We start from the raw sequence: 15,440 nt of genomic DNA, 5'->3' as shown, positions 1-15,440 counted from the left end.
ATCAAACAGTGAGCCCCACCTATCTGGGGCACTTGCAGCCCAGGACCCTAGGCAGGTCGCGCCCTCAGCCTAGAGAATCAGAAGTGATTTGTGCTGTCTCCTAATCCGGCCCGCCTGCACCAGCCCTCCGAGGCGCAGAAGTGGAAAATGGGGAGGCTGGCGGGGGGACCTCCTAGAGGAGGTGGCTCTGAAGTTGGACGAGCAGAGCGCCCTGGGGTGGGGCTAAGGGGGCGTGTGGGAGTGGGAGATCGTAACCTGGCGCTTGGAAACGTCGTGAGCCAAGCAGAAAAGAATGCGACGGTTTGGGTCTTCCGGGGATGCGGTCCGAAGGGACGAAGGCCTGCCCACACCTCGCCTCTGAGGACTGACGTGTGAGACTGGCGGAGGGAGCGCTGGGACACCCGACTCGCCGGGGCTTCCCCCAGCCCCGCCCCACACCTGCGCGGCCGCCCCGCCTCTGCGGAGCCATTGGCTGCACCCGCCGCCCGTCAGACGAGCCCCCGGGGCCCGCCCTCGCTCCGAGCGGGGCCTCTTAACGCAGGGGCACCGCAGCAGCGCCACTCTGTCAGTCTCCCCAACGTCCGCTGCGCGGTACGCCGCCCATCCGCCCGCCCTTTACCGGCGCCGGGCCGCCCGCCGCGGACCCGGGGCGGACCATGCGCCCTCCTAGACCTCCGCCCGCCCGCTGGCTCTGCGTGCTGGTCGGCGCCCTAGCCTGCGCCCTCGGGCCAGCGGTGAGTGTCCGCCGAGCCGCCCAGAGTCCCGGCAGCTGGGGGTGGAGCGAGGGTGACGGGAACCCAGCCGTGTGCTCAAGTCTGTGTGGAGGGGATAAGGGGCGCGGAGCACCGTGTCTCGCCTCCCCTGCGCCCCAGACCGGATCTAGACCCGAGGGCGGGGTGGGGTCTCCGTCGAGCCTAGTCCCTTCCAGCGCTGTTTGGAGCCCGCTCAGCGCCGGGATCTGGGACACCGGTGGAGGGGAGACGGTTAAGGGCGGACTCCAAACTTGCCTTCCGTGTAGTACCTGTGGGTTGGGGAAGTCAGTGGATGCAGGGTCGGGGACTGTGGTCCACTGAAATGGAAGGTCTGCTAGACAGGAGGTTGGAGGCAGGCTGTGAGGGTCGTCGTTGTGTGCTGTGCCCCACCGGAGGTGTCTGTGGGGCATTAAGCTACTTGTAGAAGTGACATTCAGCAGCAGACCAAACACGGAGGACCCTGGGACCCGGGAAGGGGCTTTTGGGATCAGGTGGCTGGCAGGCAGACCCTTCTGTGCCCTCCCACTGAGCAGAGCTGAAAGGTATGGAGCTCAAGGTGGAAGGTGGTGGGCAGTAAGGATTTGGAGTGGTGTTTCTCAGGGAGGGCCAGACATGTGCATGGGGAAAGCTAACCAGGGAACAAACAACCAACAAACAGTGGCCACCCTCTTCCTCCCACTTCTGTTTCATCTCCATATGGGTGTGTGTGTGCCCCTGGTGCATGTGTGCCCTCGTGCCCCATGTGTGGGTGTGCCCATGTGTGTGCCTGGGGGTGTGGCTTACCTGGGCTGCAGGGCAGATTCTGGTTGAGGCAGGAGATGCATGAGTCATCTCTCTGTAAGATCAGGGAAGACCTGAAGACTACCCAAGCCCATTTTACAGATGGGCAAAGTGAGGCCCAAAGATAACAGAGCCACACCTGTCCCCCACCCATCAGACCTGGGCTGAGGTTGATTTCTTTCTACCCTTACCCCAGGACTTGAGGAATCTGCAGTTGCTGCTTGGACAGGGCCTAAAACCTGTGGGTTCCAGGTCTGGCACCAGCTCCAAGTTGGCTGGTGGGTGGATGGAGTATATTGGTCATCTAGTTTCTTCTATCCCATGATTACCTCCCTTACCATCACCTCCACCAGGGCAGGAATCTCTGTTCCATCTAGCTAATGTCTTGCGCACTCCGGGATGGGGTGCTCATCGTTTGTCCTGGGAGCAGGCCTTAAGACAATTGGCATAATTCCTCTCCTCCCACTGATGGCCGTGGTGAGACCCACCTCCTGAGCACTCAAAGCCCCACCAAGTTCTGGCCCTGAGGCCGTAGCTCTGGCACCACTTACAGCCTCTCAGTGTCACAAAGCCTCCAGGCCTCACCAGCAACCCTCGGGCTCTTCCACCCTTGGGCTCCAACCACTCAAATTCTCCCTGGAGGGGCTTCCCTGGTGGCACAGTGGTTGAGAGCCCGCCTGCCGATGCAGGGGACGCGGGTTCGTGCCCCGGTCTGGGAAGATCCCACATGCCACGGAGCGGCTGGGCCCGTGAGCCATGGCCGCTGAGGCTGCGTGTCCGGAGCCTGTGCTCCGCAATGGGAGAGGCCACAACAGTGAGAGGCCTGCGTACCGCAAAAAAAAAAAACAAAAAAATTCTCCCTGGATGAGCCAGGGATCTTGAGACCGCCACTGGCACCCCATTCTCCCATCCCTGGAGGCTTCTCAGCCTAGGGGCAGAGTGATTTCAGTGGGGCCCCTTCTCGTGCAACATGTGCCCCCCACTTCCTGAGAAAGTCCAAAGCCTGGCTCTTCCCATGCCTACCCTCCCCTGTTCTTTCCACATTTTGTTTGGTTAGTTCCCAACTTGAGCTGCTCCTCCAGAAAGCCTTCCCTGATTGCTCCAGCCCACTCAGCCCTTCCCCCTCTGACCCCACCCTTCAACCCTACTCACCTCCCAGCCTGGGCTCTTTTGACCATCCCATGGGATCAAGGGCTAAGGTCTCTCACCCTCCCATGTTCCCTACAGCCCAGTGCAGGGCTGGGCCCACAGAGGGAGAAGGGACTCACCCAGGAGTGGATGAGAGCAGAAGGGACTCACCCAGGAGTGGATGAGGGCAGGCTGGAATGAGGGGCCCCCATTTCCCTCTCTATTTCTCCCTCCTCCCCACCAGCCAGCACTTGCTCCCATAAGGAATTGACACCAGGCAATCCTACTCCAGCCAGACTTGGCGGGGGGGTGGGGGTGGCAGGGGTGGGAGTATGTTACCAGAGTCATAAAATGGTAGCTGCAAAGTTCAGTTTGAAAGCCCAAGGCCTTATCACTCCTGTTTATGGAGCCCTGACCTCAGTCTGTGAAGAGGAAATCTCTGAACAGGGAAGCAAGAAAAGGAAAGAAAACCTCCAGTGTCTCAGAAGAGGAAGTCCGCCCCAAGACCACCCTCCAGGCCTTCCACTACTCCCACCCCCTGGACAGCAGGCACAGGGGCTCCTCACTGGTAGCAGAACTGCTCAGGCCAGTACCCAGCCCAGAGCAGTGGCAGGAGGTGTCATAGAGAAGGAGCAGACCCACGCCCTGCCCTGGGAAGATTCTCCAGTTGGTAGGGGAGAGCTGAGCCAGTGACCCAGGAGAACCAGCCCAGGTGGGTGTGGGGTGCAGCTGCCCAGAAATGGGGCAAGGGTTGCTGAGAGGAGCAGTCAGGGAAGGCTCCCTGGAGGAGGAAGAGCAATCCCTGAAGAGTTCAGCCAAATGGTCCAACCTTCCACCTGAGACCATAAAACAACCTCTGTTGGCAGGACCAATGAGCCTGACCCCAGAAAGTGGAGGAAGCCCTCAGCTCCCCCCAGAGACTGGGGTGGCCCTGGGCTTGGGGGACACTTGGTTCCTCTGATTCTTCTCTGAAGCGGGTTGCTGGCCATCTGCTCCTGAAGGCTTCACCTTGCCGTAGGCATGCTGCCCCAGCCCTCTGCTTCCAGCTGCTCCAGAAGCTGTCCATGGCTACCCAGCCCTCCCGGCCCCCAGCAAGCCACCCTATGGGCTTTAAGAAACACAGCTACAGAGGGGTCAGGTCTCCTCCTTAAGTCAAGGGACAACGTCAGTTATGCCTGCCCAGGGCTCCCCAGGGACTGCGCTGGAAGAGCGAGCTCCCTTCAGAGGTTTCCACCCTCCCATGCTCCCCTGAGTCTCCATCTTTCCTGACGTTTCTAGAGCTTCCATGATAAGGAGCCTGAGCTGGGTCCTCCCCTCACTCCATGGCAATGGCCAGTTGACCTGGAGAGCATGTTTCCTTTCTTTGGAAGGGCCTCTGTTTCCCCATCACAAAAGGGAGGGTGAGAACCCTTGGCCCAAGATTCAAGAGAAATGGGAAGAGAGGCCAGCTCCACCCTGGCTGGGGCAGAGTCTTCCCACCCACCCACCCCCAGCATCACGACTGACTTTGAAATGGGCTTGGCCGTCCAGTCAGGACTTCAGTGAGACTTGAAGGAGGTGAAAGTGCTGTGTGAACTATGTGACAGGTCTTTCTTTCCTCTTGATCCCCAGCTTGGGAGCCCTAGGGACCCTTCTTCAGCCCTCTCTTGCCCCCCTTGCCCAGGGGCTTCCAGGGCAGGCGGGAGTACTGGGGACAGGGAGTAGTGCTTCCTCATGGGCGGCCAGACAGTTTGGGGGGTGAGACTCCAGGCCCAGGTAGGCAACGGATGATGGGCCTCCCTGCACGCAGGCAGCCTCATGGCAACCCGGCCTGGGTGGAGCCTGCCACTCGCAGGGGCCCTTCGCTGTGGCACCCCTGGACGTGGATGCAGGAATGGGGCCAGGGGACTAGACAGAGCCCTGTCTCTTTCTCCCTGCTCTTTGTCATCATCCTCCCAGACTCAGCCCTCCCCTCTCTGACTTTCCCAACACAAAGCTGTTCTCATTGCACCCAGGAAAATGTACAATACATGCAAACTCTCCCACATACCTTCGATGTATTTCAGAAGAAAAAGAAATACAATTTAATCTTTCCATCACATTATGGGTTTTTTTTTAACTTTTATTGTGAACATTTTCAAACATATTTTTTTTAAGTGGAGTGAATAGTATAATGAACATGGAAATACCCATTTCTTGGAGTGATGTCAGCAAAATGGCAGGCAGTATAGGAATGTCCTGTGTTTGTCCACTCCCAATGTCTAGATTTGAAAATTATTAACCTTTAACCATTAATATTTGCATCATTTGCTTTTTTTGGCCAAACTATTTTAAAATACATTATAGACATCATAGAACAAATTATTTTAAGATGCATCTCTAAAATCAAAGGATATTTTCCTATGTAACTATGATACCATTATCGCACCTAACAAAATTAACAGGGATTCCTTAATAGTCGATATTCAGATATCCCCCAGCAGCATTTAATCCAGCATCACAAGATGAGTGGTGATATTATCAAGGTGGGAGGGTTGCACCTACTACGAGGACCTTTCCTGCCTGTGCCATGATGGGACTGTACAGCAAGCTGGCAGGTGGGCGAGGGGATGAGCAGGAGGTCTGGAGCAGGGTGGGTGGGCAGGAAGCTGGGCTTCACTGGACAGGGCCCAATCTTATATGCACCTCCTCTCATGTGGTTCATGATGTGAAGGTCCATATCTCCCAGGAAGTGCCTCCCACCATCTTAAAAACAAGTTTTTCCTGCCCAGGGGGTCATCAGACGAGGAGAAGAGGTCACTAGCCGACGTATCGAGGAGTCATGGCTCCCTGTGTCGGTGCCCTGCTCTCTGCCGGTGACCCGACATCAACATCACCCACAGACACCGTGTTTGAAACTGAGTGTCTTTCCCCAGTGGTGCCCAGGATGACTTTCAAAGGACAGAGGATTTAAACCTGAGTCTCTGCCGCCCCGGCTTTGCTGGCCATTCTTGTGGCGATCCTCTGCAAAGAAAGCCTGTAAGGCTTCATGCCCCTCAGTAAACCTTGCAAGAAGGGCCTCTTGAGGGACCAGGCTTAACCCCAGGCTGAATGCCTTTGCTTGCATTCTCCTAATAATGAGAGCCCTTGCCCTGGTACCACCCTAAGCTGAGGAAAGTTCTTTCTTGCCCCAAACCCAAGCCTGCATCCCAAGCCCTATGTCTCCACTCTTTTTCTTACCCCCCATCCACCAACACCAATTCTCACTCCATCCTCCTACCCCACCCCACCACCAGAGCTTAGCCTTCCCCAGGACTTGCAGAGACAGGAGGCTTTGGACTATTGGCAAAAGGATGTCAAAATACGGGGAGGGGGAGAGAAATCAGACTGCAGTAGGGGGTAGGGGAAAACCAGGCTTGAGACCTCTCCTCTGGAGGGCACTGCTGCCACTTGTCAGTGGGCAGGACATTCAGACTGCCTGGGGTTCCGCAGGGCATTCAGGCTGGCGCTAGGCTGGGTCCGGGCATAGACAGCAAGGCAGCCAGGCATGAGGGGCTGGGCTGGGCTGGGGCTTTGGCAACAACTGCTAACCCTTGGCAATCCCCTCGTGTCCCTTACATGTGACCCAACACAACCCTGGATGTAGGTGGTGCTGTCATTGTCCTCATTTTACAGGTGAGGTGAGGTGACTTGCCCAAGGTCGCCCAGCCCGAAAGTGGCAGACAGTATGATTCCAGAACTTGTGGACTTAACTAGGCTCTGCTGTCTCAGAAGAGGAGCTACTTCTTCCAAAGTGGCTATGGCGTGTCACGTGACGCCCTGGGACTTTAGAGGCAGTTTTTAATTAGTGAAATGTACAAATCTGAAGTGATGGCTCAAGGAATTGTCTCACACGTGTGCACCTGTGTAGCCACCACCCAGATCAAGCTATTATACATTCCCATCAGCCCAACAGACTCCCTTGTGTCTCTTCCCACTAAGATGATAATTTCAACTTCTTTTAGTGCCCTCTGCAAAGCCAGGAGCATGTTTCTCCTGTTTTCCATGACTGCTGGATCCCATGATTTACCTTACTTTCCTATGCCTGCCCCCATTCCTTCCTCCTTTTACTCCTTCTCTCCTCTCCCCTTCACCTCCTCCTTGGCTACAAGATCTCCATCTCCTTACCGATTCAAACACAAAAGCCAAAATGAAGGGGGCAGCAGGGGAAGCTGGGTTGCAGTCCTGTGTGCCTTTGATCACACTGCTTTCTCTCTGGGTCCTCAGTTTCCCCTCATGACTCTTTGTTGCCCCCTTATTTCAGTGGGGGGCAGGGAGGAGCTTAAATAAATCGTGGGATACGGGATGGTAATGGGAGGATGGTAAATGTGACCCTCCTGAGCCCCCGCTCTCTACTCCCCATTCCCCAGCTTGTTCCAACCATCCCTAGCAGGAAAAAAAAAAAAAAGAGCCCTCCTTTGACAAACCTCAGAAGCGCAAATCATCCATGGTGGCCCACAGTGCTTGGTAATTTACAGGCAGGAAGTTCTTTCTGCTGTCTCACCTATTCCAGCCTGCTGCAGTTTAGACCCCTCTCACAGACTAGCTGCTCCTCAGAGGGACTCACGCGCACCCACCGCCCTGCTTCTGTCTCCCGTGGCTTCTCCAGCCATAGTTCTCCGGCCCTGGGATGAAGCTGGAGGTTCTGATTCAAGACCGGTAGCTGTGGTCTCAAGCTTCCCTTGAGGGGGTTGCGTATGGCCCACAACACCTGAGCTGGCCTCACCCCGTCTCTCTGAGCCCCTAGCATCTAACAGCTACAACTCTCAGCATCTTCACCCTTTCCCCCAGAACCACAGCCTTTGCCCTATATCTCAGGCAGCCCCACGTCAGGAAGAGGAAGCAGGGCCTCTCCCAAGCCCCTCACGGTGGGAATAAAAAGGAAGAGGCCTACTGAGCAAGTGGAATTAACAGGACTTGGCTAATCCACGCCCCCAGCCAGATACTCAGGACTCTCCTACAAACCCCCAGTCAGTCACCTCCCACATCCGGCCAACAAAATGGCAGGAGACACAGGATCAGGATTGAAGGAATGCTATGGACTTCTTCACTCTTGCCTGAGTCCCTTCTTTCGGGCTCAGGAACTGCTGTCACAGAGAAGGTATTGGGGGTCCAGTCTGGCCTGAAACTCTCATCTTAAACCAACTGCAAGGTGAGACTGACTTTGAGGCCTGCTTCCTCCTCTCCACGTGAGGTGGCAGGAGGCAAGTTGGGAGACCTAGGCAGTGGTGGGATTAGGAAGGGTCTTGAATGCCAGTTTTGATGTCTGGGCTTTGACTCCTAGGACCATCAGATATTTGATGCAGGAGAACGAGGATGGGGATACACAATTTACAAAGATCCCTCAGGTTGCAGGTGGTGGGAATGAAAGCTACTACACTAGTCCAGGCAGAGCTGATGAGGCCTGGCCCCTGCCTACATCTCCCAACTTGTCTCCTGATGCCTCCAGCGCCCCTTGCTGCAGCTACATCGGGCTTCTTGCAACCTTGAATGTATTAGGCATTTTCATGCCTCTGCGCTTCTGCACACACTGCTCCTACTTTCTGGAATGTTCTTACTCTACCTCTAATTGTCAAACTCTTACGCAACATCAGAGGCCCACCACTACTGCTCATTCTCTGTGAAGCCCACACACCAGCTCTATCCTCCCCTGGAACCCTTCCCTGGGACCATTAGACTTGGCTACATCTGGCTGGGAATTTTCTAATTTTGTGTGTCTGGAGTCCAGATGGATAATGAGGATGTTTAGAATAGGGAAGTATGTAGAAGAGGAAGTCCATAGTCTGCCCAAATTCCTCAGTGATAAGGGCTAGAGACAGCTGTCCTGGCCCTGTCCTCCAAAGGGCAATGGCTGACCAGATGGCCCAAGACAAGGCCATGGAGAGGGACTGATGCAGTCCAGACCAGTGGCCAGAGACTTAGGTCCCTCTGGAAATGTGCATTGCTGAGTGACCTCCAGTCCCTCTTTGGGTCTCTATTTCCTTTACCCTTCTCCAGATGGGGCCCAGCACCCAACTGTGGTGAAAGCAGAACTCATCCTCTAGACCAGTGGTCCCCAACATTTTTGGCACCAGGGACCGGTTTCGTGGAAGACAATTTTTCCACGGACAGGGTGAGGCGGGGGTGGGGGAGATGATTCAGGCAGTAATGTGAGGGATGGGGGGGATGGCTTAGGCGGTAATGTGAGCAACGGGGCTCAGGCGAAGCTTCACTCGCCTGCCCGCCGCTCACCTCCTGCTGTGTGGCCCGGTTCTTAATCCTGCAGCCCAGGGGGTTGGGGACCTGTGCTCTAGACCACCCTCACTTTATTCAGAGATACCCCCAGGCTCCCAGGTTATCCCAAGGGCTCCTGCCCTTCCTCTACACACTGCCTCTCAGGAGAGACACTGTGGCTGTGCTGCTGGGGGAGCAGAGTTGCCTAGAGAAGGTGACCCCACACCCCTTCACCCTCAGAAAATAGCAGGCAGAAGCCACCAGGAGGCCTATGATGCCCTCAGTGACTGGAAAATAACTGTGTCCCGGCAAATAGCATGGCCATAGCCCAGGCTTAAGAGGGTTCAGCAAATGAGGGCATCCATTGTCCTGTCTTCAGAGCACACGTCTGGACTCCTGGTTACAAGGACAGAAAACTCAACTGGCTTAAGCCGTACAGAAAGTTATTGAGTCATGTTCCTGGAAGCAGGGCTGATTTCAGGCATGGCTGCATTCAGGGGCTCAGACAATGTCAAGAGGATCCAGTTTTTCTCTACTTCTTTATCCTTCCTTTAACTGTGTGGCTTCATCATTGTGCTATACTTGGCAACAAGGTTCTAGCCCCTTGGCAGTAGTTCTAGCCCCTGCGTCCTTTGAGGTTTCCAGTCCAGTGGGAAAGAACAAATCCACTTGCCTAATTGCTTAATCCAAGGTCCCAGGAATGAGCTTCCTGGCTCTGAGGAGCCTGAATTAGGCCATGTGCCAGGGACTATGGCCAGGAACACTTTGACTGGCTTAAGTCTGGTCGTATATTGATCCCCTGGAAGAGGGTTCATCAGAACCCCATAGACTAAGAGTGGGGAAGGACGTGGTTTTCCAGGTAGAGGTGAGGACATGGCGTCAGAGGAAGGTGAAGGATGGTAGAAGGCAGCAACACAGATGTCTACTACTACCCGTTCTGCTTTCATGTTGTGGGGTGATGGCAGCTGAAAATGGGCAGGAGAAGCAGGCCAGGCCAGGGGAGAACCAGAAGGCAGAACAAACCCTGTTGCTGGAGGACAACAAGCTGGGAAGTTACCTTGGGGAGAAACATGCTCCAAACAAGCAAGAGAGACCAATGGTGGGACACAAACTGGGGTGGCCAATCCCTGGGTTCCTCTCCCAGAGGCCACCTTTGGGATCCCTCCGGCCCCCCCTCTTCCCATGCCCCAGCAGGATGAGCCAGACACAGATCCCTTAAGACAAAGCACCATGAGTATTTCCGTCCCTTCTGGGCGGGAGGGGAAGCATGTGACCCCAGCACCCAGACCTCACTCGCCCGTGTGCCATGAGCCTGGAAGCCACACAGTGAACGTGGGTTCCATCTTGGACCATGAACGCTACCAGCCAATTAGGGTAAAGATATTAGCTGGAAAGTCATTTCAAACTTGGCATATGGAAAGTAACACAGATCTATTACGGAGCAGGATACGCTTGTTCATATAACTGTTTAAAAGAAAAGATATGAGGGGGCTTCCCTGGTGGCGCAGTGGTTGAGAGTCCGCCTGCTGATGCAGGGGACGCGGGTTCGTGCCCCGGTCCGGGAAGATCCCACCTGCAGCGGGGCGGCTGGGCCCGTGAGCCATGGCCGCTGAGCCTGCACGTCCGGAGCCTGTGCTCCGCGACGGGAGAGGCCACAACAATGAGAGGCCCGCATACCGCAAAAAAAAAAAAAAAAAGAAAAGATAGGAGATTTAAGAGGGTGGTCCCTCTTTGGGGTCACATGCTTACAATGGGATTGACTTGTTTAGAACAACGCCAGATGGGGACCCCTTAAAAGAAGGAAATAAGGGAAACCCCACCATACCTATGCTCTCCCCACAGCCCTACTGCAAGAAGCCTTTGGGTCAGCAAGGGAGGTGGTTGAGGCCCATTTAGCCCACCAGGAAACTGAGGTCCAGGGAGTTGAAGACCATGTCCCAGGGTGAGGGGGGACAAGTGGAAGAGACGCTGATAAACTCTGATTCTGGAGCAATCTTGCTGGCCTCTCCCCACAGCCCTGTTGGGACTGTGACATTCTTCTCCCCGGGCAGAGATGAGGAAGCTGATGCGAGGTGGCAGCCACTTCCCTAAAGCCAAAGAGACAGGCAGAAGCTGCCACCAGCCCAGTGGTTCCTTCACGGAGGCCTTTACCCCGCTTCCTCACCCAGTGGCTCCAAAGACCTGATTTTTCTGGCTGTTCCTGGGCAGCTATCACCCCTACTCACATGTCAGACCCAATGCCAATGTCTCCCTGGCACACAGGTCAGATCTCACCCCTAATCCCTGGCCAGGGCACAGGGGAGGGGAGGGGAGAAGCTTGGGCTTTCCCATCCCTTTTCCTTACCTCCAGCCATCCTAAAGGGGCCCCTTGTACTTCCTGAGACCTCCCTCACCCTCATTAGATCTGACAGAGCTTGAATTATTCAGAAGCTAAGGAGGTGGGGGCAGGGGGGGGGGTCTGGCCAAGGAGGCCCAGAATTCCCTTCCCAGCCTGGTGACCCAGGGGGACTGAGCACAGGCTCCTAGAATGAGGACAGAGACTGGAAGATGCAGCCAGACTCCTGGATTCCTCCCAGGCCTGGCTCCAAGAACAGGAAGCCAGGGTCCAGCTCATAACAAGGTGACACCTCCTGGGCCCCACTCATCCATGGAGTCGGAAGCAGTGACTGAGGGCTCCCAACCCAAACTGGAAAGTCCAGTGGGCCAGCTCTGGGCTCTAAGGAGAGGCCCTCTAACCTCTGTCCATAGCCGTACCACCCACAAAGAGACAGTGTTGTTACAGCCATGGTACTGCTAGGGCCACCAGGAAACCATGACAGGGCCCTCAAGGCAGACCCCGCTTTGGGGACGATGGACAAGAGTTTGGGGTCAGGCTTCCGTTTAAGGTCGAATTCACTCTGGGGCTGGGACTGGGGTTTAGTCTGGAACTTGGATCAGTCCGGTGACTGGGCCTTGCTTGGCGCTGTGCTCCTGGAGTCCGCGGATGACAAGTAGGCTGTGGATAAGGGTGACGGGTCCCCCTCCCTGTCTCTGTTCCCCAGGGCGGCTGGGAAGTCGGGCTGCAGCAGGAGGAGTGTGACTATATGCAGATGATCAAGGTACAGCACAACCAGTGCCTGAAGGAGGCCCAGCTGGAGAATGAAACAACAGGTGAGGCCCCCAGTGGCAAGAAGGAGCCCCCAAGGAGCCCCCCTCCCGCATACCATGAGCCCAGATCCACTCTCAGGTCGAGGCCATCAGATCAAACGGCAGCACCCTCTGGTCTTCACTCCCCGATCCTGTGCTTCCCGCCTTTGGCTCAGCAGCCCTGGGGTGAGAACGGAAGGAAGTAGATGGCTTCCTTCAAAAGTTGCAGCCCGAGCCAGACTCAGAAGGGTGGGCAGGACTGGGAGAAGCAGAGAGGCTGGGAAATTGGGACATGCCCAGGCCTACTGCCCGTGGCAGGTGGGGGGCGGCTATGGCGTTCAAGGCTCCCTGTGAGGGAGGGGGAGGGCTGGAGCAGTGGGGAGCCCAGACCAGCTCTGGGCCTCCCTCCCAGAGGTCACCTCCCCGAGGCCGAGCTTACAGTTACGTAGCAGCCTGGCTCAGGAGCAGGGAGCATCTTTCTTCTTGGCTCCCCAGTGCCCCCATCTCCCTGAGGCTGGCAGTTATGCACCCCGTCCTGGGCCCCTCCTCCTGGGCCCTGCCGCCCAGGCTCTCTGCCTCCCGTAGAGGCAGTGAGCGTGTGTATAGCATCACGGATGGCCTCTGCCTCTCCCAGCTCGCAAGGAGGGCCGGCCCTTTGTCTCCCAGGGCCCTGAGACTGCGGCCTGGGTAGAGGGGTGGCCGGACCTGCCTGCTGCCTATGCCCCACCCCCCTGCCAGGGCAGGGAGGCAGGACCAGGCTGCAGACAGGCCTCGGAAAGGCTCCACAGTGGATCCGGGAGCATGCGCAACCCAGAGAGGCCCAGACCCCAGACTATAGGCCCCAAGGGCAGGCCACCCTCGTGATCCCAATGAGGTCATTGCTGGCACAGGGTGCATGGCAGGTGCCAACACCCTGTCACCAGGCAGCTGGCCCGAGATCCAGAGGAGGGCATGTATGGGTCTGTGGGCGGTGAGTCTGCCCGTGACCCCGTGAGAGGCTCTGCGCGTGTTCACGCACACCCAGCTGCGTGCTCCTGGCCCCTGTCTGTCTAGGGCTGTGGCTGTGCCTCTGGGGTGCGTAGCTCCGTGCCTCACTCTGAGTGTCTCTGTGTGTTGGAGGCATGTGTTTGTGAAAGCCTGGACCTGCCTGGATGTGTCTGCCTGGTGTGCTGTGTGTGTGTGTGTGTGTGTCTGTGGCACGCTCAGTCATGTCTGTACGTGTGTGTCTGTGAGTTGTGTGTGTCTCTCTGTGCCTGTGTTTGCTTGTGTCTGGTTTCTCCACGTCCAAGTAAGTGTACATGGATGTATATGTGCGTGTGTGTTTGTGAGTCTGTGTGCCTGGGAGTGCTTGTCAGTGTGCGTGTCTCTCTGTGCACACACGTCTATAAGACGACAAGCAGAGGCCCCCCACTCCTGCCTCGCCATCCCCCACCCCAGGCTGGGCTTTCTTTCCTGTTGAGGTGGCAGCACCCAGTGGGCATGTTCAGCCAGCCTGGGCCCTGGGCCTCTGTGGGCCTGATGACGTGTGCGGTGGGACCTGAGTGGCCTCCCTGGGGCAGACACACAGGGGATACTCTCAGGCCCAGCTCACAACCACAGGCCCTCCAGGAGCCCAGCATTTTCTTGCCTGTCACCCCATCTCAGCTTCCCGACCCTGCTGTCTCCAGCAGGACGCCTCCCTGACCACGTGTCCCCTACCAGCCCCTCTTCCCTGGCTCCCCCGCTGCCTGCTGGCCTGCACCCCAGCACAGTTCACAACCCAGGCCTGGTGGTGCTGAGATTCCTTAAGGCCAAGCATGGCCGCCCTGAGGGCAGAGCCCAGCCTCCCTCCCCTCTGTGCCTCTTCTGGTGAAGCTGAACTCAGGGCCAGAGACCCAGCTCTGAATCCACTCCTGATCTGGACCGCCGCTGGAGATCCAGAAAGCCTGAAGCCTGGCAAGTACCCAAACACAATAGCTGGCCTGCAAGACAGGGTGTGCCCAGCATTGTCAGGGCTATACACACTGCAGCCATGCAAGATTCCTGGAAATGGCACTGAGTCCTTCAGACCAGGCAGAGTGCAAGAGGTTTGCTGGAGATGGAGCGTGTGAACAGGCTGTCCCCCTCGCCAGCGACGTGACGTGGGGCTAGTTACATAACTGCTCTGTGCCTCAGTTGCTCATCTGTAAAATGGGAGGGGGTTAAATAAGTTATTTATGTAAAGAGGGTAAAACAGTGTCTCCCATATATAAAGGCTGCATAAATGTTTGCTGATGATATTATGAACAGGGTCTTAAATCACTAGCAGGATTTGACTGGCCTGAAGAGCAGCTACATGGCCTCCAGAGCTGCTGGCACAGGAATGGAGGAGAGACTGGGAGCCGGAGTGAGGCCACAGAAGACTCAGGATAGGAGGAGTGGTAGCGGATGAGGTCCCCAAGGCAGGGAGGCTGTGCACTCTGACCAGGCCACAGAGATCCAGGCATTCTCAGCCTTCAGCTGCAGGTGCCACCTGGCTACCGCAGCCCCAGATGGCATCCCCTCCCCACTGTCGGCCCACTTTAGCATTCAGAGGCCCGAGGCTCTTCCCCAGGTGGAGATGTCCCTCCACCTCCTCTTCCCAGGCCCCCTTCTTGGGAACTTGTGAACCTTCGGACCTGGGCTGGGCTGGGTTTGGCCCAGCTGGAGTTGACTTTAGCTCAGGGGTTGGGTTTCCTGAGTAAATCTATGGGACTGGCAGGGTTGCAAAGAGACAATTAAACCTCCCTCCGGGGACGGCATCCAGAGGAGTCCTTGTTCCTCAGGGCCACCCAGACCCTGAACAGGCAAAACCGTGGCATTTGCATCTGCCTATTAAAGTGGACCCCTAGAGACCACTAGGGGGTCTGTGCATCCGTCACCAGCCAGGCCTTCAAGGCTAATAGGTACACAGCGGAGAGCTCAGCCTGCGATGCAGGGCTTTCTCCAAACTCACTCCCTAATCACCACCCCTGTCACAATTCACAGTGTGCCTGGGTGGGGGGCATCTGTGTTGTATGTGAGTTTTATGAAGACTCTTCAAGAACTAGCTAAATCCCAATATACCCATCACCCGATCACACCCAACAGCTCCTTTTTACAAGAAATATTTTCTAATGCCTCCCTTACTATTATAAAATGAAATTTAGGACACACAGTTTTTTTTAATGATGTTCTAGTTATAACGTAAAACAAAAATAAAGACACATATAATAAAATACTATGTGTGCTGGAATACTGTGTGTACATTCCAGCACAATCACACCGAAAGATAAGAAGACATAGTCTAAAGGTTGTACCTATAAATATAAATTCTGGGAATGTGAGAGCTTTAAACATAGATTGGTATATATGCCGGTTGCATCACCGACCCAGGTTCACGGCAGCATTGTCGTAGGTGATTTTCCAAAACATTGAACGGCTCTTAGTGAGAACAACTCTTAGAGC

The 15,440-nt window shown here is 56.0% G+C and overlaps 1 protein-coding gene across 1 annotated transcript in view; it reads left to right on the top strand.

Moving 5' to 3' along the window:
- Positions 1-511: 511 nt before the first annotated feature.
- The window catches only part of VIPR1 (vasoactive intestinal peptide receptor 1), a gene marked incomplete at its 3' end in the record, with an annotated part of 31,016 nt that continues 16,087 nt past the window's right edge, over positions 512-15,440 (top strand). Inside the window, exons 1-2 of the mRNA XM_079934326.1 lie at positions 512-734; positions 11,912-12,020. Of these exons, the coding sequence (XP_079790452.1) occupies positions 657-734; positions 11,912-12,020 (187 nt within the window). The 5' untranslated portion in view covers positions 512-656. The remainder of the gene's footprint in view (positions 735-11,911; positions 12,021-15,440) is intronic.

Source organism: Stenella coeruleoalba (assembly GCF_951394435.1).
Source record: "Stenella coeruleoalba genome assembly, chromosome: 10".
Lineage (NCBI taxonomy): Eukaryota > Metazoa > Chordata > Mammalia > Artiodactyla > Delphinidae > Stenella > Stenella coeruleoalba.
This window is presented reverse-complemented; position numbering and strand designations above follow the sequence as displayed.